Below are 27202 nucleotides of genomic sequence, written 5' to 3' on the forward strand. Positions count from 1 at the left end.
TTCCAGAACTAAAGGGTGATTTTTTAAGAGCTTGATAACTTTTTTTTTAAAAAAAAAACGCATAAAATTTGCAAAATCTCATCGGTTCTTTATTTGAAACGTTAGATTGGTTCATGACATTTACTTTTTGAAGATAATTTCATTTAAATGTTGACCGCGGCTGCGTCTTAGGTGGTCCATTCGGAAAGTCCAATTTTGGGCAACTTTTTCGAGCATTTCGGCCGGAATAGCCCGAATTTCTTCGGAAATGTTGTCTTCCAAAGCTGGAATAGTTGCTGGCTTATTTCTGTAGACTTTAGACTTGACGTAGCCCCACAAAAAATAGTCTAAAGGCGTTAAATCGCATGATCTTGGTGGCCAACTTACGGGTCCATTTCTTGAGATGAATTGTTGTCCGAAGTTTTCCCTCAAAATGGCCATAGAATCGCGAGCTGTGTGGCATGTAGCGCCATCTTGTTGAAACCACATGTCAACCAAGTTCAGTTCTTCCATTTTTGGCAACAAAAAGTTTGTTAGCATCGAACGATAGCGATCGCCATTCACCGTAACGTTGCGTCCAACAGCGTCTTTGAAAAAATACGGTCCAATGATTCCACCAGCGTACAAACCACACCAAACAGTGCATTTTTCGGGATGCATGGGCAGTTCTTGAACGGCTTCTGGTTGCTCTTCACCCCAAATGCGGCAATTTTGCTTATTTACGTAGCCATTCAACCAGAAATGAGCCTCATCGCTGAACAAAACACGCGCGCGAAACACATTTCGAACCGAACACTGATTTTGGTAATAAAATTCAATGATTTGCAAGCGTTGCTCGTTAGTAAGTCTATTCATGATGAAATGTCAAAGCATACTGAGCATCTTTCTCTTTGACACCATGTCTGAAATCCCACGTGATCTGTCAAATACTAATGCATGAAAATCCTAACCTCAAAAAAATCACCCGTTATAACGCAAATTCACTTTCTCTTTCTGGTGAGGAGTGTGATATGGCAGACGGTCTTTATTCCGAAAGACGTTGCGCTACCTCAAGTTTCATTTCATTAACGCCTTTAGAATATTTTCTTATTCTACGGAATAGCCTTGAGATCCTAGGCTTTCGATCTTCTCTGTCGTCTCAACAAAAAGCCTTGGTACTACAGAACACACACCACTTCTTGCTAAAACAACATCTGGGTAAGTCTGCTTGATCATCATCAGTCCAAGATTTACCGAGTTTCACACAGAATTTAATCGCGTACCTCTGCTCTAACGAGCGCTCGGAAACAACTGACGAGCCACTCGTTCGTTAGCTAGGAGCGCCCTCTACCGAATCCAGTCGGTGTGAGCACGCTCCAAAGTACAGCCGCGACGGAAGTTCTATTACTAACCGGACAAACCATGTATAATCGGGATCTACCGCCTGCGACCTTTTGCTGTAGTCAGACTTCATATATTTATAGCATCATTTAAATAGTTCAGAAAATTTTGGCAGAATTCATTATGATTTTCTGGCAATTATTTTTATTCAAATCAAACTAGTTTGCGTCTAGTCTACCTAAGTATATGCAATTGCTGAAAATATTGCTCTCCAGCAATTTTGCATTTAAAGCATGAAGTGGTCACCGTAACTTAACCCCTTTGCATTTTAAAATTTTGTGCACTTCGCGAATGGCTTCGGCTGCTTTGTGTGTGAGTGCTGGTGTCTCCTTCAGAATATCTATGTGAGCGATAACATTTTATTCACAGCGAGAAAATCAATTTAGTTAATTGTTGAATGTTAATTTTTTATGTTGGTTGCCAAGGACTTTGTGTTGTAACTTTCTGCGAAACAACATTTTTTTATGTATACGAGTATGTATATATTTGTAGGTCCGTAGAATAGCAGCGAAAGTATAAATAGGGATAACTAGAAAGCGGCAGTGACATGGAAAAGTTTTTAATTTAATTCGAAATCAGTAATGAGAAACTTTGAAGAGAAAAATCGTCTGCAATGCGAAAGCCACACACACACTCACACGTACATATTCGCAAGTTGTAGACACAAATTTAAATAAGTACAAGCGATATTTTTGAAATTTTACACTAACTGAAGCAACGAATTTGAAACTTAGACACCAAAGACCTATAATTTTTGTCTAATTAACCATTCCAACGACTTTGTGGTTGTTCAATCAAACAAGCACATAAACAAATATTTCAATATCCACAATGCCCGCAATGAATACCAGAGTATCTTACAGTTCATACATATGTATATATCACATACATAATTATATCTGCTTTATACATACCAACATGCTCCAATTTACAAAAACAACAAAGAAATTGTATGAGTAGTTAACAGCAAAGCTTAAAATTACCCTCGCACTAACAATGTGGTAGGCGCCGCAGTGCAACAACAAAAATAGTGTACCTACATACTTTTTTCTTGTATATAAGTATGTACAAACACACATATTTATACAATAGTTAATTCGAATCGGTGTTAGGAGAAATGTGTTAAAACCGCCGTTAGGCAATTAAGACAAAATGAAAAGAAGAAACAAGTGCCTCCAATTTGCCGCAAATGAGAAAAACAACGGTGTCCTAATAACCTATAAATTTTATAGTGTTTTGTTGTTAAACCAGATATCGATTGATAAGCTATAATTGAATATGTAATCACATATATGTAATACGGGAGAGGAGGAGGTAGTCTAAGTAGTATTAGTAAGTTACTCCCGGAAAAGAATACAGTCTTTATGAAAGACGCTTCATAGTGAATGAATATAAATACCTATAAACGTATAAATTTCTTCTGTTATTATGAAAAAATGTATTCTGTTCCACCAATACGACTGTGACTACGTTAAATAATTAAGTTCAAATTTAAATTTTATGATAAAGTCGGTTCTAAATAATATTGATTGATTTTTTACAGATCCTTCACTTATGGCAACAAGATGTTCGTATGATCTACTCATACACCTTTTTAGCATATTTTCTAATAAAGTTTCCTGAACGACGTTATGTTAAAATGAAATGAGCCATTTAAAATTCTCCACCCGTTTACGCCAATTTTCAATGACCCGGTGCAACATTTCGCCGGGATTTCCGTTATTTTCGAGCTCTTCGACCGTTGCTGCTTTATTGGCGTAAACCTATGACTTAATATACTTCAGAGAAAATGATCTAATGACGTGAAATCGCATGATTTTGGCGGCCATTTAACTGGGCTGTTTTTAGACGTGAAACACGAGATGGCGGAACGATTTATTGGCAATAGAGATCTTCCGCATCGATTTCATTAAATTTCGGAAAAAAGTCGGTCAACATCGTATTATAAAGCTCAATATTGATGGTAACGGCATTTTCTGCCTCATTTCGAAAGCTATATGGACCGCACCAAAAGATCAATTTATATGGATTCAATTGCTTTTCTAGAACCATAGGAGGATTTGAGTCACTTTGAGAAGCTGATGCTGCGATGAATGTGAATTTGTGAATTTTGCGGAGAACCTGACATTCGTAATAATCTTGAACAATTTCCAAGCGTTGTACCAAAAGGAAATGTGGCACAATAAACTGGCAAGCCTTCCTGAGCGCACTAACAAAAATTTTCAGCAATTCGTGATAACGAAAGTGACCAGGATATGTCAAAATCACGTCATTCCTATTGGTAGACACTGTACTTATATACTGCATATTCATTTTCAGCCTAAATGTAGGCAAAACTTTCCTCAGTTTTTAATGATCATTTACAATATCAAGTGGCAACGCCAACTTTACATGTATCCCCAACATTTGATGTGGAAAAAGTATTTTTCTGATTATTTCAACTTCGCCCCGATTTTTTCCTTTTTCTATGCAACTATGATATAACAATATAACATAATATATTTTCACATTATTCTTATAATAAATCATTTTAATTATTAATTTATAAGTAGAAGGTATTACGCAATTGTATCTTATATATTTTTATTTTGTAACTGAATGCATACTTTTTCAAGAATATTGAATGAAAAAACCAAGCCTGTTAAAAGAAAATTTACGAGGCTACGAGTGTTAATGTATCTGCGTAATGAAAGTTTTAAATCCCATTTTAGAACTTTTATTATGTATATACATATATCGGGTTTTACAATAGGATACTTTAAAAATAGACCGATAGGAATAGCAAACGACGTCATATTTTTTCCTGCTCTTTTGACATTTCTCTCCAATAAGGTTTGTCATTTTATCATGAAAAGATATATACGATACCACAACGAGTCGAAATTATTAACATTTACTACCGAAATTCGGAGAGTGGCCTCAACTTTAAGAGCTCAACGACGAGGTTACACCAGTAAATTATTTTCAAATTTATTAATATTTTTTTTTCTTTGCAAAAACAAATTTAGCAATTTCTTTTTCCTTAAAAAATATTAATTGAAATTTTTGAAAAACCCTCTCGGTGTTACTTGGGGAAAACTAAAATTTTAAAAAATTAATCTTTGATTTTAGTTGATCCAGCACCAAGTTGTGATTACTTCCTTCAGGGAGACGAAAAATTGCTGACATTTTTAATATTCCTTCGCAAAAATGTATGTCACAATCTTCGAAGGTTATACCTTTAGTAACATCGGTTTTAAAAAAGAAATTTTAATCATAATTGATACACAGATGCATATAAATATTTTAATTCTAAATTTTTTCCTACAATCGTTTCTTCACTTACCCAATTACGTATCCGATCCATAAATCGTTTAAATGAATCCATACGCCTTAGAGCCATAACGAAACGACTGCAAACTGTTGAAATCAACACAAAAAGTCGATGAAATAAAACACCGCCATTAAAGCGGCCCTGACGGCAGGTAAACATTGAGGCGCACACAAGAGACACACACGACTAACAGGTGGACGGGAGAGTTGATGGATTGAATGTGCAATGGACACGAAAGTCCCATTACATGCGAAAATGCAAAAATGGGACGAGCGGAGAATGCGAATAGGAAAACACGGCGGAGAGGATAAGAAATGCAGGCGCAGGCACAAACAACACTACATTAAATGCAATGCGCCCAGGGACAACACTGCCAGGGGACTTTCAGGCTGGCGACAAACACTGAACTGCACACAATAACACTTACTGGCTCCGCAGGAGATCTCACCAATATATGATATTCACTTAATTTTAATAATATATCAGTGACAAACTTTATAACCCTTAAATTAAACGCACTTCACTTTCACTTAGAACTTTCCGATTTGCACTTTCTTTCGCTAAGCTTCACTATTTTCTCGCAGAATTCGCGTTATTCTTAACGGCGTTAATTTCGTTTCGATTCGCCTGAACTCGATTACTTCGATTGCGTTTTACGATTGCGGCTTGGGCCGTCCAACTGAACCGACTGAAGTTACTGAGCGACTGCTGGGCCGCGCCAACCAGCGGCTAGCAGCACTTGCTTACCTACTTCTTGCCAGCCGGCTGTCTGTCTGTCCGTGTGGCTCACTGACAAACGCGCCGCTGCACACACGCTTTCTGACGCGCTGACGGCATGACAAAGTCGCTGACTAACTGGCGGCGCATTTGACAAGTCGCCACAAACTGTGAGTAACAAATGAAAATGCAATAAAAGCACTTGCATTGCTCTCTCACCAATTTTTTGGACCGCCACCACCCTCTCGCCCTTCCGCACCGTGTCAACCACCCGCGCTCGCTTTGTTTGGCTGCGATTGTCAACCTTAACCAAAAGTAAGTTGATAGCGGATTTAATACAGTCAATTGTTGTTGTTCTTGTTGTTGGTAGATTTGTTGTTTTAGCTGATGATACCTTTATTGTTGCGTGTAGCTGATTGCCAGGCATTGGAGAGCATTTGTTGTCATGCAAAATAAATAAATAACATCCAAAAGGAGAACACTCACAGCAACAACAACAATAACAAAATAAGCACTAATAGGTAGCAGTGATAATAATAATAATAAACAGTAAATAATTCAGTTCGTGCGCGCATGAACCAACAAAATACGCGAAATACGGACAAAGTGAAATGGAACTTGACGACGGATTTACACTACCGAAGGCACAGTGGGGCGAAATTGAACAGATTGTTGAAAAGAAAATAATAAAAGTTATGTCTAAACTTCCAACTTCTACACTTATGTCTAGATCTAATAGTTTTAGTTTTAATGCAGGAATTAAATAACCCTCGGTCCTATTTTTTCCATACACCCACATTCCATAGACCACCCAACTAAATAAACTAAAATCTGTCTTCGATGCGGTATTTCTCTACTCGCTTCTGCTCTAATATTTCCACTAAGAAAAATCATAAATGAATTTGAATTTTTGACATTAATAACGATTTTGTAAGCCACTTTAAAGAGCAATTTTTTTAGAAAAAAAAACTTTTTTTGGATTCAACCATTTTGTCTAAAAAGCTAAATTTTTACTATTTGCATGCGTTTTGAGATAATTTTAAGCAAAAAATCTTCTTCAATGTGAGTTATCGTTTTCCGGAGGTCCTTCTTGAGATAGTCATGGGATCAAGGGAATTTAAAATTTTTCAAAATGAATTGCCGAATATTAATGCTGTAAATGTAATTTTTTTCATTTACCTACTAAATGGAGGATGGAGTTATAGTCATGTGTCGAAGTTCACGCAAGTGAGGAAAATTCTCTGATTGTCAGAAACGATTCTTTTACAGATGGCCCAAGCAGCTCAAGACTTGCAGTCCTAGAGCAAGTATTCTCTGGGTAGCTAAAGAACATCCGCTGGGTTTGGGACCCGCCACGTAAAAAATGCTCCGTCAGAATTGGGAAAGACCTATCCGAGCCGTTCGATACCAAACGAGGTTTCAGACAAGGCGACTCCCCTTTGTGCGACTTTTTCAATCTGCTCTTGGAGGAAATAATTCGAGCTGCAGAACTAAATAGGGAATATACTATCTTTTATAAGAGTGTACAGCTGGAGGCATACGCTGATGATAACGATTTCATTGGCCGCAACAACAGCGCCATTAGTTCTGCTTTCTCCAGAATGGATAAAGAAGCGAAGCAAATAGGTCTGGTGGTGAACGAGCGCAAGACCAAATATCTTCTGTCTCTGGTGACAGTCATAACTTCGAAGTCGTAGATAATTTCGTCTATCTTGGAACCAGTATCAACACCAACAATAATGCCAGCCTCGAAATCTAACGTAGAATAACTCTTGTGAACAGGTTCTACTTCAGATGGAGTAGGCCACTGAGAAGTAAAGTCAACTCTCGACGAACAAAAACCGAACCCTATAAGTCACTCATTATTCCTGTCCTACCATATGGTGCAGAGGCATGAACAATGACAACATGTCATAAGTCGTCGTTACGAGTTTTCGAGAGAAAGGTTCTGCGAAAGATTTATGGTCCTTTGCGCATTGGCTACCGCGAATATCGCATCGTAGAACGATGAGCTTTATGAGATATACGACGACATTGACATAGGCCAGCGAATTAAAAGACAGCGGACTACGCTGGCTTGGTCATGTCGTCCGAATGGACGAAAACACTCCAGCTCTGAAAGTATTCGACGCAGTACCCGCCGGGGTGAGCAGAGGAAGAGGAAGACCTCCATTCCATTGGAAATACCACTTGGAGAAGGACCTGTCTTCGCTTGGAATATCCAATTGGCGCCACCTTGCGAAAAGAAGTAACGACTGGTGCGCTGTTGTTAACTCGGCTATAACCGCGTAGGCGGTGTCTATGCCAGTAAAGAAGATATCAAATAAAATGCGTGGAAAACTTATATTTGTCGACTTTCAAAAGAAAGCACGCTGAGAATGATAAAACTCAGGGTCATCAACAAATCAAATCAATTTCCATCTAAAACTGTTGACGTTTGCTACCACAATAGTCTTTCTACTTAACCCACTGTGCGCCAGTGTACCTTTCCTTCACTTGGCGGGTGTAGTAATACTATGTAAGTATGTATTACATGAAATCAAATTTCGCTACACATTAGAGGCCTCTACGCCCCGAATGCGCTCAATTGTATAGCGTGAGTTGTAAAGCGTGTAGAATAGAGCGTGGAAGGTGCTACGAGTACATGTGTAAGCAGTAAAACTGCAAGCGCCGCAAGTGAAATTGGGGCCGCGGAGGCCTGCTTGGCGGTAACGGCGCTCAAATGTCTGATGAGATTAACACAAAGTAGGAATCACTATCAAACACAGGTGCTGACACATACACACACATGTGCTCATTGCTGGCTTGTAGAATATTTCAACGTTCACTAGGCAAAGTAATAAAAACAACTACACATAATTTGTAAATACCAACAGTAACAATGAAGTAAACATGTGCAACAACAATTCGGTAGCGCATTTCGTGGGGACGCTGGCAAAAGGAGGACGAAATATGAGTCGATGGAGACGGGCACACAGTGCGCCGCCGATGGAGGCCGCCACGCGCTTGTGTGTGTGTATGTTTGTTGCGGCGTGCGATGCATGCGAAATGGGAGTTGGGTAGCTTTTGGAATGCAAGCCATTGGCAAGTGATGACATGTAATAGGAGTCACTCGACTGCCAGTGATGTATGCATATATACATATGTATGTATATAAGTGTGTGGCTGTGTGTACACATATGAAGCCCCACATTTTATTTATGCATTTGCTCATGATTACTTCTTTCGAATCTTATTGCCATGCGCTCATATGTGATTACGGTTACTGTTACTATTGTTGCTGCGCTTGGTTTTGTTGTTGCCTCAGTGATTGTAGCTGCCGCAACAATTGTTTATCATTATTATGTATTTGAAATTTGTATTGTTGTTGTTTTTGTATTTCTAAGTGGCGGTTGTCACTCGATGGCATTGTTTAGAATGAGAATTTCGTGGCTGACACGGCAACGCCGAACTTCTGTACATAAACTGTGAAAATTTGTAGTGATGTTAGCGCAAGCGTGCTGGAAAATTATTCAAAGGTGCCAGCACACTTTGAGAAAATGCGAAAGATTTTAAGAAATGGGAAATTAGTACGAAGCAAAAAGAAAGAATTTCATAAGAATATTTACAAAAGTACTTAAAGGGTTATATACAGTTAGAATTTTCAAAAAATAATTTTTTTATTTTAAATTCTTAAGGAACAGAGATTAAAGAATACACACAGAAAACTTCACATCGTTTCGGTAAAGATTTTCGAATTTAAACGAAAATTTAATAGGCATTTCAGGGTGCTTGGAAGTACAGGACCAAACTTCAAACGCGTCTTTATCAAAATAGTCGAAATCGCTGAGCAACATTACTTGAAAACGGCTAAACCGATTAGTCTCAAATTTTAACAAAAGCTTCTTAAATATATTTTTTCATAATTAATTGAAGTTCTTTTCTCACCGATAAATGCATATATTTTATAAACAAATTTGAGGCCAAAATTTTAGTCAAAAGTCTTTTTTTTTAGAAACCACAATTTTTTCAAAAACTTTTTTTCTATTCCTTCGATTAATTAATAGATTTAATATTACTTTAACGAAATCTTTTTGGTTTTTTAGTTTCAGAAGCCCCAGTTCGGAAACAAGGTGTTCATTGCAAAACGTGTTTTTGAGACTAGCTCCCGGAGATCAGCTGCAGTTCCTTTCCAAATAAATATTTAATAACAATAAGCCTTAAAATACAGTAAAAAGATACCATAATACAGGGTTTGTCCGAAAAGTGATAAAACTGAATCGAATTAAAGAAATTTATTGAACCAATCGTTACAATTCTTTAAAAACTTTCAAAATAGGCTCCTTCTGGGCCAATGCAGCGCTGTCAGCCCGATATCCAAGCATTGAAGGCGTCACGGAAGGCATTCTCCGGAATAGCCTTTAGAGCCGAGGTGCATGCTGCTCGGCCTTTTCAAAACAAACAAAAAATGTCCGGGGAGCTACATCTGGACTGTAGGGTGTAGACGCCGCTTACGCGGTTGTAGCCGAGTTAACAATAGCGCGCGGCAGTCGTTTCTCCTTTTTGCTGTGTGGCGCCAACTGAAGATTCCAATCGAAGGTAGGTCTTTCTTCACCTGGTCCGTCCAACGGAGCTCTTCCTCTTCCTCTGCTTCCCCGGCGGGTACTGTGTCGAATACTTTCAGAGCTGGAGTGTTTTCGTCCATTCGAACGATATGACTTAGCCACCTTAGCCACTGACTTCAAATTCGCTGAACTATGCCAATGTCGTCGGATACTATATTTCATACACCTCATCGTTCCAGCGCATGCGGTATTCGGCTGACGGCGCAGTTGTTACAACTTACTAACAAAAATTATTGGACTATAGATTAATACTAAGAACAAAATGAATGAATTAAAGTTGTTCGAAAAAATATTCAATCAGATTTGTAACTGCTAAATTTGGCTTACCTTATTTTACTGACAAAGATTATCAACATATGTCATATGTACTTGTCACAATCTCCTGGAAATATACAAATTTATACATATGTACATATAAATTCATATTTAAATTTTTGTTATATGTTTTCAATTTTTTTACCAAAATAAAAATGCTGCAAATTTTTCTCAGTGTGTCTTATTCACGTCGCTCCACAAAAAACAAAAAAAAAGCACGCTTGTTATATATGAGCGGTCTCGTAATGCTCACAAAATGTTTGCGCATTCATTCAGCATGTCCATCAGCGGCGCGAAGGCTATGGTAATCTGACGCTGCAAATTTTTAGTATTTGCAAATTTCCTAAAGAAAAAAATACCTTCACATTTCAAAAATATTTTTGTGCACACAACTCAAAGTAAAGTAAGTAGACAAAAAATTCCATTTCATTTGAGGTCCACAAATATGGCATTAACGGCGAATATGAATTCAGCTAATTATGACACAATAAAAACAACTGTTTATGTGACACGAGTATTGTACCGAATTTTTTGTTGTTGCTTGTTGTTTATCTCAAGTCCAATTTGTAGAACAATATTTTCATACTTGCGAACTTTTGCGTAAGTTTGTTTATTTAGTTCATTACTCAGCCTCTCGCTTGCTAACTGAATTGTTGGTGTTTATTATTTTCTTTAAGGCGCATTTATAGCTTTGGTGAAACAATACGGTGCTTTGTTTGGGTTAACGTAATTCAGAATTCACTTTTATAATAAAAAACAGAGAAGGCCTTGATGGCTAATTTGAAATGTTAAAATGTTCTCAGAGAGCTGCGCCTGGGGAAAATACTGTCTCTCTTCTATATTATTTTTAACCGTCGAGCTAAACTGTAAATAGAGGTAAATAGTTGTAAAAAGAGCAGTATATTAAATTTAATATCGCAAGCATAAGCTCTATCTAATAATGTAGGAGAATTATAATAAAACAAAACCTCTACACAACCACCCATACACCCACAAAAAATTAGTACACATAACCACCCATAACAAAATTAGTACTTTTTTTTTTAGAGACAAGGAATAAATTGTATTTTATTTTTCTTAGCCACTCATATAATCAGAGGCAAAGATAATATGCCTTGCTGGTTGGGTGGTTGGTTAGTTTAAAATGAAGACCGAAGGCTGTCGCACTTAGGCCATTGTTAGGCCCTATTGTACTCCCAAAATTAAGCCTTATCCAGCATCTCAGTGCATTTTCTAATAAGCCTGGGTTTTTCACCCCTACTGCTCAATATCTCTTAAGTTGGAATATGGCCCGTGTTATACGGCTAAAGGCTGGTCATTTGCATGTATAGTTTTCCAACGTCTCCAAGTCCCAGCGACGAATACACTTTTTCAATTTTCTGGAAGTGGGATGTTAAGCGTAAATACCCTGTAATTACCCCTTTATTATTACTAACCTCCCTTTCGCCTAGAAGTAAGAGCTTTTTGGTCTATCAGCTATAAACACTATTCCAAAGGATCTTTAAGGTATGCCCACTGTTGCTTGTGCTCCAAACAGTCATGAGGGAAATGAACATGGGGGAGCTGAATGGCCTGGGAAAGTTTAGCGGCATTGTGTCTTCAGCTGATCGCTCCGGAGCGGGCCAACTTGTTTACATTTTTATTTCCTACTCTTCCTATATGACCATGAACCTAGATGGGTATCCTGTTAATTATTATAAAGAATTATGCACATCGCAAGTATTTGTTATTTGAGACTGATATTCCGAATATGCCCGAAAAATCTCTTAAATTTCAATAATCATCTATCTTTAGGGTAAACCTTTGCGACTTTACAAATACAAGTAAAGTTAACCCGAAATTACAAGCTCGGAGTTAAATATAAACTCGAAACTGAAACTATAAACCCAGAAACAAAGCTACATATTTTAGAATCCCAAACCTTAATATGGAAACCCTTGTCGAGAACTCTCAGAATTATCAAAAGATAATGCTTACGCTTGCTGGTTTACTTGAATAAAACAGGAAATTAAAGAAAGAATGCCAATTCAAGCACATTTGTTTCTAACCTCACTCAAAGCAGAGTTTTCTAACCCAAAATTTCTGTTTATTTTCTCAATCAAATCAAAACGTAAATGATGTGTTGAACTCTCACAATTGCACTTAACATGGCCCACACATAACGGTAGTTTAAATAGTAAATATTTTCTTACTTTGTTGCATAAAAAAACGGAGGCACCGAAATATAAAGCTGCCGCAGCGGAGTATGGACTCTGTGCACAAACAAACAAAAACATAAAAATAATGGGCAAAAGACGATGGTGGTCAAAGGAAGTCAATGCAAAAACAACAAACAATAATCGAAGTCGCAAATTATTATGTAAATACAAGCGCGCAAGTGCAAGTGCAACGCGAGAGTGCCGCGCATGCGCAGCCACTCAAGGGCAGAGGTGCTTTCGGTATAAAAAGTGTTGCGCGGCTCGATTGGTAGTGGGTAGAGGGAGGGGGCGCACAGATTATTGATTTTGCACAATTGTAAATTGTTAACTCTGCGCATGCGTAATCGCATTGCACGCGAGTCTCCGAGCGGGAAGTGAAAGAGTCGCTGTGTTCAATGTTTTGGCTTAAAAAGAATAAAGAAAATGCAACAAAACGCTGCGACGCCAACAAATTGTGCGAGATTTATGCGGTAATCAGTGGCAATTTGTATTGCTTTGCAGTCAATAAACGATTGCAAGCAACGCATTGCAACAATAAAGAAGGCGACAAGCAAACGCGATGCCCGCCAGACACGAATGAGTGCGGCGCGGCAACGAGCCCGCGAATGCGAGTGAATGTGAACGTGCAACGCGCAGAAACGCTGCGAATTATGCAATTTCGGCAGGCAGCATTGCCACAGCGCGAAATAAATGAGCTCCAGCAATTGGAGAGAATATATGTATATACAAAATACATATGCAAATTTAAGTTAAATATTTATTTAGGCAATCATAAGCACCAACCGTGCGACGAGAAAATCCGAAATTACGAAAATATTTTGAACAACGAACAAAACATTGTCGCTGCCACACTCACGATATTCATGCTGACGCCACAGAGATAATCCAAATTAAATTGTCAAAATTGATAATTGAAAAAATCGCTGCGTTGACGAGCAAATGTCGACGTGGACACATGCATATGTCACGTTTTTAACGAGATGACAAATTCACAAATTCACAAGACCGCAACATAGCCAGCAGCACCACCTCCTGCACTCATATATGTATACATACTTACATGTGTACCGGGGGCCAGTGATGTGGCGCGATGCCAAGGCAAGGGTAAGGAGTCGCAAGTAAATCGCGGACGCAAACGCTGTATTTTAGCTGCACGAAAAAATTGTTTAAATGCATTCAAATTAAACTCGGCAACGCGCATGCGCAGCACACCTCTTATAAATAAACACACACACACCCGAGCAGGGAGCATGTGAGTGCTGTGCCGCTTTATGTTTTTTTATTATTTTCTCGTCTGATATGCTTCTATGGCTTGCATGTGGTCGTACAAAGCGAAACTAAGGAGGGTTTCAATCGGTGGTGTTGGTGCCATTCCACAAAATTACTTCAGAAATGTTTTCTAATATTATAATAACAACAACGGAGTTTCAATTCAGAGTTTGGAGTTGTATAGATAGTGAATTGCATCACTATCTAGCTTTCAAAATTCCGACAGATGGCGCTATAGTTGAATAGAGATCAAGGAATTATTTTTGATCTAGTATTAATAGAAGAAACGCGTAGTGTAAGTAACCAGAATTTTTTATTTGTGAAAATACAACAAATAGACAACAAAAAAAGTTGTCTTAGTCTTCGCCGACTCGAAGAGGTCCTTTCTAACAGGCCAATTGAAAAGTCCTCGACCTACCAAAGTAAAACACATTTTTGGAAAAATATGTTCTTTTATTCAACTTAGTTCCTCTCACGGGCGGTACACTTATTACGATATAGCGAATCTCAAACTGTCGGATACTATTTTGTACGATTTGTTCTTTACTTAAAAATAGCTCTCAGTTTCGGCGAGCATCGCTTCATTTGCGAAAATCTCTTCATAAGAAGCATTTTTTTGAGGTCTGAGAACAGAAAATAGTCGCTGAGGACCAAATCTGGAGAATACGGTGGATGCGAAAGCAATTCGAAACCCAATTTTTGACATCGTTTTCACTGACTTGTGACGCTGTGCATTGTCTTATTGAAACAGCACTTTCGTTTTCTTGAAAAGTAGCCGTTTTTCGGTCATTTCGTCCTTCAAACGGTCCAATAACTCAACAATAATGTAATAGTCCATAAACAGCGTCCTCCTTTTTTCAAGTTAAGCATTAAAAATTATTCCGTGCGCTTCCGAAAATGCAGACGCCAAACCTTGAAAGCTGACTGTTCCATTTTTCCACCCTTTGAAGCGTGTATATCGTGCGGTCCTCCCGGATGACTCTCGATAAGACTGCGGAGTGAAATGATAGAGGCATATTTCATCCATTGTCATATATCGACGCAAAAACTTGGTTTTATCACACTTGAGCATCTCCAAACACTGTTCCGAATCAACAACTCGTTCTTGTTTTTGGTCATAAGTGAGTTCGCGTAGCACCCACTTTCCACGGAGCTCTTTCGTACCCAAATATTCGTGAATAATATTTTAAATACATTCAGTTGTTATCTTTAGAGTGTCTACAGTCTCGAACGACTTCAACTAACGGTCATTCAAAATTATTTTTGAGACTTCTTTGATGTTTTCGTCGGTAACAATCTCTCTTGGACATCCACTGCGTTCATATACATACTTGTTACTAAAAGACGGCTCAAAGGCGGTTACCGTAACTCTTTTGTGTATGAACGTTCCGGATATGAGAGTATGTCGTATTATGCTGTTGATTGGTGTTCTTTAGTTAAGTCTTAGCTGTCACAGCTGTAGACTGCTAAGTTGATTGATTATTTTTTTACAGCGTAAATAGTAAATATTATTCAAATTAATATAATATTCTCTCTCCCCTGCCCCTCCTGTTACTTGTTTCAGCGCCGCCACTGCACGCATAATTTTTCGTCAGACATTCCACCAGCCAGTCCAAGAGGGTGCAATCGCAGCTGGCTGGCAGCTGAAAAACGAAAGTGTTGTGATGTACAATGAGCGAGTGGCGCTGATAACCAACAGCGAACAGCGAGCGCGACCAGCGGTAGCCGCATCACTGGACAGCAGACAAAATAAATGTGTCAAATTTATATGTCAGACACTTAAAAGATGACAGATTTGAGCTACAGCGGGCCAGCGAGTCAGGCCATGTGAGCCGCGAAGCGAGTAAACGGCTTGCATAATCTAAGTATGGCAACAACAACAACAACAAAATAATAAAAAACGGTGTAGTGTAAGTGTCGTTTGCATGGAAAAATGTGAAAATAAAAATACCAAATAAATGTCATTTAAAATTTTCGAACAGAAGACTTAAGCAACAAACTTGCGAGGGAATTAAACGATTGGAAACACTTACAAATATAGCAATTTATGGTAAAAAGGGGATAAATCTAAAAGCAGTTTGTAGAAAAAATATATTTCTTAAGTATTAAATACTAGGAATAAATATAAACACTTTTAAATAAAAGTGAAGCGTAATAACCCTGCGCCTCCAACGCTCAGTAACAACAACAAAAATAACAAAACAAAAATCGAAAAATAATCATAATATCGCTTTATAGATATAAATGGAGCATTTAACAAAAAAGTGTAACAGCAACAACCACAACAACAACAATATGAAGTGCTGCGCAGCTTAACTAAAATGTTGCACCGGCATTTGCTGCCAAATCGTGACTGTGGCAGTCACGTCAATTTGTTCGACTTGTCAATTGCCGGCTGCTGCTGCCGGTGCACACGCACACAAGCTTATGCATTTGATAAGAAAATGAAAAATCGAAACGAATGAAATGAAAAACGCGCTTCAACAAATTGTTGGACTTTTTTTAATTTTTTCATTTCAATTTTTTTTATTTTAATCTTTTCTTTGCTTTGAGCTGGTGTAAACATGCAAATCTGTCAATATTTGTTATTTATGCGCAACATATGGCAAATGGCAATGCTGTAAGACTATATCTCGCTGTGAGAAGTATAAATATATATTATGTGTTTAGGTGTAGAGAATTGGAGCAAAGTGTTGTAGTTGACACAGAATGGCACGCTATGGGGTATAAATGAAGAAAATATTGCAGTTTTCCACAATACGAATTTTCATGCAAAAATTTTTGCTATAAAAAGCTTCTATGGAATATTTTCATCAGCACAAAAAATAGTTTTCTTCAATTAGTTGAAGCTAGCAGAAGCCATTAACACAGTTCAAGGTTCCGACAAATTTTTAACTACTTAAAGTTAAAATCTTCTTGAGCTGCAGAACTCAGCTGATGTTTATATTAATAAATAATGGTCAATTACTATTTCAGCTCAAAGTTCAAAATAAAAGTTCTCAGTCAAGTCAAGTGCCATCCGAAGTTGAAGCAAAGTTGGTAGTCAGTAAAAGACTACTTCGAGCTTTGTTGTGGCTATATGGAATAAAGTCTAATGATTGTTATCAAAGGCTGATATTAAGCCAATAGTAAAAAGACTCACAAAGCAGACAAAGAAGTCCGAAGGAAGCAACAATCGTCACAAATAAAAGTGCCAGCGAATAGACAGGTCGAAAAGTCCTTCCAAAAATTGATTTTGCGGTCGCCGTTAAACAGAATAAACTTGTCTCATCTAATAAAAAATATTTAACTACGTCTAAAGTTATGTAGAGAAGTAAAAACTGCTTCATGGAAGATTTAAAAAAAAATCCATAAAATGACAAACAATAGTGCTCAAGCTATAGTGCTAGGGCGTCGTCCACATGACAATCTTCAACGACATCACGTGCAACAAATAAGGTGGATGATCTTATGTTATAGGGACGCTTCACTTGTCACATTGTCATTATCCGTAAGTCAAAATGTCTGGAATAATGAAAAACGATGACTATTTGAAAACGTTCAGCCTAATTTATCGCTAAGTTGTCCGTCAAGACGACAATTCGAAACACACTACCAAAACTGTTACTCACTGGCTTCTAATCAATAAGCTTAGCTTATCCAATGGCCAGCACAAAATCCAGACCATGACCCGATTATTTTTATACTTATCTACAGGTCACAAAAAATTTAATGGATCAGGTGGTCTACTGACTTCACGGTCTTTCATGGGTTTCATTAACAAACCTTTTTTCTTGTGTAAGAACAACTTTTTACTGGCGTAAACACCGCTTACGCGATTATAGTCGAAAACTCGTAATGCCGACTCCTCTGATGTAATCAGCGTCCATGCTTCTACCCCATATAGCAGGACGGGTATAATGAGTGACTTATAGAGTTTGGTTTTTATTCGTCGAGAGAGGACTTTACTTCTCAATTGCCTACTCAGTCCCAAGAAGTACCTATTGGAAAGGGGTTTTCTGCGTTAAATTTCGAGACTGACATTGTTATTGCTGATTTCAAGATAGATGAAATTATATACAACTTCGAAGTTATGACTGTCAACAGTGATTTGGGATCCTTAGTGCATGCCATGGTCGTCATCAAAAGGAGGGGTCTCTCAGCCGAGGCCGTTTATGCTTTTTCATTGGTAGTGTTTTTTACGTGGTGAGTCCCAAACTCAGCGCACAACCCTGTGGTGGGGATGTTTTGCCTTCTCTGGATACCCGGAGGATACTTGGTAAAACACCGGAAATCTTGATCTGCTTGAGTCACATGTAAAAGAATCATTTCTGGCCACTCCCAAGTGAATGGCAGTCAGAGGGCTTTCCTCAATTGCGTGAACTTCTACACAGGACTCCAACCTCCCGCTACAAGTGTTACTCTTGTTAAATTTGGTTCGATTAGCTTATCTATTAAAGCAGATCACTGGAACGAGAGATCATGGTTTCGTAGAGTTTTTTTAATATTACATATCTCCAATATACTTTACAATATTGGACACTGTACCAACCGCATTTAAAGGCTCCTTAAATGCATAAAATGTGTAGAAAATATATTATTTTTTAGTTTGCAGTACTTCTAAACTTTATTTATGCAACAATATTGCAATAACTTTGAATTATTTTGTTGAATGAAATCTTATAATTGCCTGTGATTATCCGCCGCGATAGATCGCTCGTCGAGTTGTCAATTTTCTCACTGCCCATATAAAGCGTTTGCATAAACGAGCCGATGGATTAGCATAAACATGCAACGAAATTGATTTCAATTCAAGCACACACACCTAAACATATGTATGTATTATGCATGTATGTATGTAAATATGTATTTGAGGGCGAGTCAGACGCTTTGAATGCGCGCGCGTTCCAGCTCCGAACGATCGACATTGCCTTCATGGCCTTTGTGACCGAGCGCTAAGTATAGCGGCTACCACCATTTGCTGTTGTTGCGCACTTCATTGCTGCGCTGCTGTTGTTTTTATTGTTGTTAAATGTCATTCATTTTACGAATTTCGATTTCAATGCGAATCCGGAGCACAATTCATTTGCATAGGCAAATCAATCAGTCACCCACGAGCCGCGCGCCGAACGCCGAGCACCGGGCTAACGGTCTGTCGAATGTGTGTTGGCGGCATGATTGTCAAGTACATTGGCCCCACTTAACACTGAAAAACAATGGCAACGGCGCTCGTAAACTAGTTTGCAAGACAAGAGCAAATGGGCAAAATGTACAACAAAAACAACAACAGTCACAATAAAAACAAATATACATATAGTGTTAAGGTAAGTAAAAATTGTTATTCAATAAAACAAAAAGCAAATGTGTGTTTATGGAAATGCGCGCGCAACAACAACAACAGCAACAAACAAACACCAAGCAACACTGGTCTGCAATAAGCATTGCGGCGCGAACCTCTTATCACAGCGTGGTAATCGATTTATTTACGCATGCATCGTTGAACTACAACAACAACAATAACTCACAACAACAACAACGCCAAGCGGCCGCAAATGTTGTGAAAATAATTGCTATAGCAAGTTCATTCCTTTTCGACGCAACGGTAGCTGTGGCAGTCAACAGCAACAACAAAAACATCAACAACACACGGCAAACAGTAGCTAAACAGCGCGCAACAGGAGCAATGCGCTTGGCTTGGCTGGCTGAACAGCTGTTCAAATTATTCGCCAATTCTTAGGACGCGAAATTTCACTTTCGTTCGCGGCCAACACGCGCCGCCGCCGCCACCGCCACCGCGCTCCAGCTGCAGCGCCTGCGCATGGCGACATGCACCCACCGCCGCTTATCGCTTTGCCCCGATCAACTTGGCGCACAATGAGGCGAGGAAAGCAGCTCATCATTGTCGGTGATTTTCAGTGCAACTCCTTGCAGCGGCGACGCGCCGCGGTGCGCTTCTTTGCCGCCGCTCTGCGCGCGATGAGCGGTGAAAATGTTTTCGTTGAAATGCCAAAATTTGCAATTTTCTCAACAAATCAAGGTGACCAGCGCGCACAGAGCATACAGCAATAGCATACCGCTAAGCGCGACCGTTGAACGCGCATCAAGATAACTAGCATAACAAACGATTTAGTGAGTTTAGGAAAATGTTTATGCGCTGCCAGCCGCTAGTTGCCAGTCAGCATAGTTGAGCATGTGTTCGTATGTGTGCATGCATACGCTTCAGCTGTCTAAAGCATCGGCTGGCGAAAATGCCACAAATGTTGAGAAAAGCTTTGGCAAACCACGCGCGCATGGCGAAAGACGGCGCAGAGACACACACATAAATATTTCCATTTATACATTATCAGCATATGTGTGTGTGTGTATCTGCATGTGTGTAGGTGTTTTCGTTTGTCGTTACTTCTTTTTTGTTTTTGCTTTTGCCGGCCACGCTGCATATATTGACCAAATTTGGTGTTGAAAACGTGGCGACAACGCTTCTCCAGCTCAATCTTTGGGCCAATGTACTTTCTGCGCCGTATCGAAATCGAAAGTGGGCAGAATTTTACTATGTCGCAATTTTCTTAACAGACCAAACGAAAGTAAAATGCCAACAAAGGCGCCTTGTTTGTGGTGACAATAGGCAAGATATATTTGTGTGTGGGCGGGTCATAATTGCATGGAAGTAGCTGCTTCGAGGCGAGATGAGAAATATTTTTTATTGCTTAGGCAGTTTTTAAGTCTTTACTGTTTTTAGTATTTTCAATACTTCAAGGCCTCTTAGAGGATTCCCTAATATGTATTTTATTTCAGTGATATGTTTTTAACTTAACAGCTTTATGATATAGTCCCCTGATCTGTACAATTCGTTAAGAGAACTTGTCAAATTTACGTTTTTCCCAAACGTATACTTGGTCCCGATCGTTCTGTTCATATGGCAGCTATACGCTGCAGTGATCTGATCGGAACTATTTCTTTGGCCATTGAACTTCTACCTTAGACAATATTCCATGCAAAATTTAGTGAAAATATCATGTTAAATAAAAAAGTTTTCTATACCAGAACTTGATGGGCCAGTTGGTACGGCAGCTATGTATATGCTATAGTGGTCTGAGAATTAACGGTTCTGGCAAATGAGTAACTTTTTGGAAAGGAAAGGACATGTTTCACATCGATATCTCAAAAAGATATCGGAAGGACAGGTGTATATAACCTACCCGACTAAGCTCGTCACGCTGATCATTTATGTATTTATAGATTCTTCGATTTTTCCTTTTTAATGCTACTCATTTCAGCATATGGTTCTATACGTCACCAAGTGTTAACACAGGGTTGCATTTATCATCTTCTCAATGGTTTCAGCCACTATCAGCCACTATCAGCCACTACAACATAGCATACCTGAGCCTTTCAAATGTTTTCTAAGGCAATTGGCTTCCCATAGACAATTCAACTGAAAAAATATTCATAATAATCCATAACATAATTCAATAATTCAATTGGATATTTTTGAATGTGCAGGAATTTTGTTAGAGATCTAAAAATCTAATTTGAACTATCTTTTGTTATTGAAGGCATTTGCACTAATTTCCTATGCTAACTTTTTAAATTAAACTCAATTAATTAAAAGCAAAAACAAAATATGCAAATATGAAACTAATCTCTATATTAATATCACGGATCATCAACCGTTTGCTCTTGCACGCTCTTTCCAACGAAGTAAAAGTAAATTCGTCTCGCACTATTATGCACCGCAGATTGCCCGTGAAATCTGTGTACACGTAATATATATGCAACATGCCATATCGACGTTGCAACATCATGTCAGAAGTTTATCACAAATCGCCAATCACAACGAATACTTGCTCGACTCGCTTTGCTCCTTAATACTCTTTAATAATCATATCGCAAGCGGCTTTAAGTGAAAATAATAAGACAATACAACAACCACAACAACATGATAAAAAAATTAAAAAAGTACTTTAACTTCCTTCGCATTGCCTTTTGGCTCGTTACTCCCGATCATGTTGTACCTACACAGTCTACCTGCTGTGCTTGCAGGAGGGCCGCCCGCTGGCTGCCCAAGCGCGATCGCTTGTTCCTGGCGCCAAGAAAGTTGCTCACGTTGTGTCTGGAAAGGGACTCTCTCACGATTGTACCCGCGCGCAATATGTTGCAAAGGTTTGGTGCTTTGTATCGCGCAGCTAATGGTGATTGAAAGCACAAACTTGGTACAAAAGAAGCTCGATGTATGGGTACCACTTGAATTGTCTATAAATATTTAAATGGATTGATATAAATCTGCGATTCTTTGCTGAAAGAAAATGAAATCGAACCATTTCCGAAGCAAATGGTAACAGTAGACGAAAAGTTGATCAAATATGACAATAATGTGCGAAAGAGATCATGGTCCAAGCGTGGTGAAGCTCAACAAATGGTCGCAAAGGTAGGATTGACGCCTCGAAAGGTTATGCAGACTGTTTAGTGGGATTGGAAAGGAATCATCCACTGTGAGCTGCTCCAGACTGGTCGAAGGATTGATTCTATATTTTACTGTCAACGAGTGATGAGATTGAAGCAAGCAATCGAAAAACGGACAGAACAGATCAACAGATAGGGCTTCCATCAGAACAACGCTAGACCACACACATTTTTGATGACGCTAAGTTGAAAAGTTTTGATGCATCCACTATATAGACCTGACCTTGCACCATCGGACTACTATTTGTTTCGGTAAATACAGAACTCCTTTAATGAAGTAAAGTTTGCTTCAAGAGAAGCCTGTGAAAATTACTTGTCGCAACTTTTCGCCGAGAAACCAGAAAAGTTTTACACTGATGGAATAATGCCTCAAGAAAAAAAATGGCAAAGAGTGGTCGACCAAAATGGAACATATTTGGTTCATTAAAGTTCATACTAAATATAAAAAAAATTGAAGTTTGATTAGAGATACGAAAAGACTTTTTCGACTACCCTATATTAAGCTCGCTTGATTTTCAGTGAGATTGATATTAAAATAAGTGACATGAAAGGAAGCGTCTGAAAAATACTTTCTTTGTGACATTTTGAAAGGAGTGCAGCCAACTTCAACCAATAATCTTAAGCTGCGTTACTGAAAAAATACCTTCACTTAGCCCATCAAAGAGAGAAGAGTCTGATCTACATATTGACTATAACATTTTTCTTACTCTTTTAATTTATGAACACTTTATGAAACAATCCTTGAATACTTCAAGAAAATTTTAACCAAATTGAGCATTCTTTTTGCACTCAGAGGCTAATATAGTAAGCAAATCCTGTACGTGGGCGCCTGTTTGTTAGCGACAAATTCTTATCTAGACTTCAAGTAATTTTACGGTTGGTGTGGACCGAATTCAACGGTTCCTTATTTGTTTTATTCATACTTTTTGCAAAGCCGAAGGGCATAAATTCATTACACAATGATATAATACTGCAATGGTTGTTTTACGCACGTTGATATTATATAAATTGTTACGGTTGTTAGTATTATATCTTTCGTATTAAAAACATATACATATATGTCTATATATTTTACTACTATACACATGGTGTAAACAAAACTATATTTTCACCTATAAAATACGAAATGCTTATACCTAAAAATATTTTAAAAGTAATTGTTTTTAATATTTCATATTTTTTAACCGGAAAATTTTACTACATACTATACTATACAAGCATTCTTTTAAACACATGACTGTCATTTTTGTTTTTCACCACACACTGACGACAATTAATCAACGGCCTAAACACAACAATTACAACTGACATTCGCAGTCGATTATTGAAAATTAATTAACCTTTAAGCTTTTTCGCTATTTGCCCACTTTTTATTGTTATCATCACTGGAAACATACGCACAAATACTACACATACTTACATATAAAACATACACACTCCGCTGCGAATGCAGTCGCCCTGCCACATCATTTGTCCGCCGCTTGGCGAGTTGATTGAGTGATGTGTGTGTGGCTTGTGACGTCTGGAGCCTAAACAGTAAATGCAACTTTTCACTGCGAACTCTCCCTCGCCCCATCGCTTTCGTTAACTCCAAGTGCTGTTTGTTTGGCAAATAGTCTGTCAAAATGTGGACAGAGCGGCGGTGCAAAGTTGGGCTTGCGTGCAATTTAGCTGAGCAGTGATGCCAATTAGTGAGGCGTTTTAGTTAGTGGCAAATAATTAAATTTTATATGGACGCTGCTGTGGCAGTGGCATTGTTTGACGGGTAAGTCTAATACACATTTACATAGGTGTTGAATTTTTCATATGATCTCAAAATATGCAATTATCATTTTGAAGCTTTGATGTGTTATAACTTTAAGGTATTTTGGAAGAAGTACATATGAACTGAGTATTATTTTAGGAATGGTTCCTTGTGTAGTGGCGTCCACATTGTGACCCTTATGCCTCTCGATGTCGGTTGGTAATAGTAATCTCACATTTTGCATTCAAGGAATTGTCATGAATGTTGTAGAAGAATATGTAATTAGAATACCCGCTATTAACATATTCAAGATCAAACTTATTGCATGAATTTCATATTTTTTCAGAAAATACATATTAAATCTCCGTAATTTTTCTTTTTCTCACAAGGTGACTCTTTTGTCGCTTTATATCGGTAAATTCTGTTTGTGTCATTTATAGCGTTTACACGAGCGACTATGAACAAGAAAAGTAACTCCATTTTTATTCTTTTCATACAAAAATAGGTTACCAGATTCGAATTTCATATCATACAGATATTAATTTGAAACCGTCGTCTTCTCGCCCACAAAAAACCTATTTGGGAGACAAAAGAGTCGTTGTGTGAATTGTCACTGAAGAGCTCCCGTCTACACCACCAGGAAAACTAACAATTTCTCTCTGAGTACAAAAAGGTCACTCATAGCTTGACAGAATTTCAGTGAGCGAAAAGTGTATAGCCAAATTTATTGAAGCCATCTCGTCAAATAAAAAAGCTTTCCATACACGCTCTTGGTTTCGATCTTGTAGTTTGTATGGCATCTATATACTATAGTAATCGACAAATAAGCAGATTCTTAGTGAGAAAAGGGCAAGTGCAAAAGTACATACCTCAAAAGCTGAGATACTAGGAGGCGTATATACCAATGGACGGACATGGCTAAACCATGGCTTACCATTTATATAAAAATATATTACAGATTCTCTGACGATTTCTTCAAGTTTTAGAAGCTTCGTGGCAAACTTAATATACACTGTTCTATACTGAATGCGGACCTAAAAGTGACATATCAGGATTTCCACTGTCGGGCATCAGCATCGTTCAATCTTGAGTTATCTTTCTTCTCTGGTCTGGTCTATTGCCCTTTAGCTTCAAAATATCACAGCTGAAACACCGATGTCAATACTTATATGATAACTTTACTTATAAAATAACCCGATCCCACGACAGTCGGATATATGTAACCGGCATGGACTCGGTTTCTTATTCAAGAATTGACATCTCAGTAGCATTCTTCTAAATTACCGCACAACAAAACAAAAGAAGTTTACTTTACCGACGCATGCTTTCCGTGAGTCACACAGAACACGCCCAAGTACTTGAATATCTCTCTTCACAAAAGTGAGAGGGACATCAAAAAGCATTTTCCCTTTCATCTCTTTCTAGCTCTCTTTTATTTACAGTAATAAATTTGCAGCAGATAATAACTTTTGAAAAATGTAATTAGAATAATTTTTAATAATTCATAGTATAGGTCACCATTTGAGCGTCGTGAAGTAGAAAACGTATTGTTTGGCAAACGCATAGCTCAATATTTCAATGCCAGCCGCCTCATGCAGTCCTGCGTGGGGCGTATCATCATTTGCACGAACTTCAATGACTCATCTCTGCTTATGCCGATCCACACTATGCCCTCACCACCGTTCTTTTTTGTATAATCCCCGTTCAAATTGCTGTTAATGCACGCGCATGTAAATATCATTTATTCAAATATTTAGCATTATGAAGGCATTGCAACTCACCTCCAATAGCAACAGTTATACCACCAACCGCCACGCCACTTCTTCGCGCAATTATCATCGTCCTTTCGATCATTATCACGATCGTATGTGCTGAATTTACTGCCTTCGTGATTTTTGAAGTAATCACTTGCATCACCTTTGTAATCGCCCACTGATTTTAGAACGTAGCCTTCCGCCTCGCTACCCACAACGAACTGATTATATCTCGCATAGTATTTCACACCGCTGAAGTTTTCCATTCGTATGTACAGCTCGTGTTCACAACTTGTGGTGAGCGCATGCAACTTATCGAGCCCGATCCAATAGTTGCCATCCAATTTGCCGAAACCGATCTTATAGTCCGTCCAATTCCTATAGAAGTCCACCTCAGCATTGGCACGCCGCTGTATGACAGTCCAACCGCCAAAATCGGAATCCTGATCACACCACACACCGAAGGGAGTGTCGCTAAAGCGTTCAACTTTAATCTGATAAATGCCACTTTTAGATGTGGCGGTTGTAGCTTCCAAGCAGCTGCCGGGCATATTGGTTTTCGGTGTGCTATACAATAAAACCAAAAATATTTTAACTATTTTCGAAACTATTTATACAACAACACTTTATTACGCTGTGATCACTTGGGTGTTTTCCTTTCGGCTGTAGATTTCCTCCACACGTTTCTCAAGTTTTTCCAGTTTTTCCAGAACTCTTTTCACAATGTCAATATCAACATCGCAATTGCAGTCGAGAGACTCGACAGTTAAGTCCTCTTGTCCTGCGCATAGTTTAACACCTAATATTGGGCTCATAAGCAGGACGATAAATTTTGGAAGCAACATATTTTTCTAGCAGTTTTCAATGCAACCATTTGCCCCTGAGAAAGTTCAGAATAAAACTGTGCTTCCCAGAAGCTTGGGAATTTCTATGGAGCTCAAACATTTGCTGATAATACAGCACACAAAGCTTAAGCTGTTGTTGTTGCTAAAAATGTTCTTATTTATGTTATGCGATTTTGTTGTTTTTTAGGCCGGACTTCCATGCCAGTTCGAACACCGCGCTTTGATATCAACCTTTGCGGACTTCTCGTAAACGCTGAAGATCACCCAGAAACAGCTGTTTGGCAATCAAAAGCAGCTGCTTTCTATCTCTAGAGCCGAGGACCATCCAGTTTCACTTTGGCATGGATTTGAACACACGTCCACAAAACGTTTGCCATGTACGAAGACAACTCGCCCGCAATGATCATCAATGAGTATGTTCCTATCGCAAGTATATGCATGTATGTATGTATGTATGCGACTGCGATAAGCATAAATAAGTAGCTATGAAAAAATCGCAAGCGACGCTCACACTTAACACAGCCTTTGCCCCGACTTTTGCATACAGTCCTAATCAGTAAACTACTCTGAAATGCTCTCTGGAATTTAAAAAATAAATTGAGAAATTGCGATAACGCTGTTCCTGAGTTTGGCTTTGCATCAGCA

The 27202-nt window shown here is 38.4% G+C and overlaps 2 protein-coding genes across 4 annotated transcripts in view; both read right to left on the reverse strand.

Annotated features, from left to right (window-relative positions):
- Positions 1-5627, reverse strand: part of LOC109579989 (uncharacterized) — a 109139-nt gene extending 103512 nt beyond the window's left edge. Inside the window, exons 1-2 of one of the 3 annotated variants that reach the window (XM_049457002.1) lie at positions 5121-5626; positions 4685-4758 (exon numbers count right to left, since the gene is read on the reverse strand). In XM_049457002.1, coding sequence (XP_049312959.1) covers positions 4685-4741 — 57 coding nt within the window. In that variant the 5' untranslated portion in view covers positions 4742-4758; positions 5121-5626. Of the gene's footprint in view, positions 1-4684 lie in introns of all 3 variants that reach the window. The other 2 variants (XM_049457001.1, XM_049456994.1) reach the window with 2 other exon arrangements.
- Positions 5628-25374: 19747 nt separating this feature from the next.
- LOC105232678 (fibrinogen C domain-containing protein 1) lies at positions 25375-26620 on the reverse strand. The gene is made up of 3 exons (XM_011214452.4): positions 26346-26620; positions 25740-26279; positions 25375-25670 (listed from the first exon to the last, which is right to left on the reverse strand). Exons 1-3 carry the CDS (start codon positions 26555-26557, stop codon positions 25526-25528), a joined length of 897 nt encoding a protein of 298 aa, XP_011212754.2. The 5' UTR covers positions 26558-26620; the 3' UTR covers positions 25375-25525.
- Positions 26621-27202: the final 582 nt, after the last annotated feature.

The sequence above is a fragment of the Bactrocera dorsalis genome, chromosome 5, assembly GCF_023373825.1.
Source record: "Bactrocera dorsalis isolate Fly_Bdor chromosome 5, ASM2337382v1, whole genome shotgun sequence".
Classification (NCBI taxonomy): domain Eukaryota; kingdom Metazoa; phylum Arthropoda; class Insecta; order Diptera; family Tephritidae; genus Bactrocera; species Bactrocera dorsalis.

Coding starts and splice junctions, on each gene's coding strand:
- LOC105232678 (XM_011214452.4), bottom strand. CDS start 26,557: ATGTTGCTTCCAAAATTTATCGTCCTGCTTATGAGCCCAATATTAGGT. Junction 26,280..26,345: donor AACACCCAAGTGATCACAGC/GTAATAAAGTGT, acceptor TTTATTGTATAG/CACACCGAAAACCAATATGC. Junction 25,671..25,739: donor TATAACTGTTGCTATTGGAG/GTGAGTTGCAAT, acceptor GTGCATTAACAG/CAATTTGAACGGGGATTATA.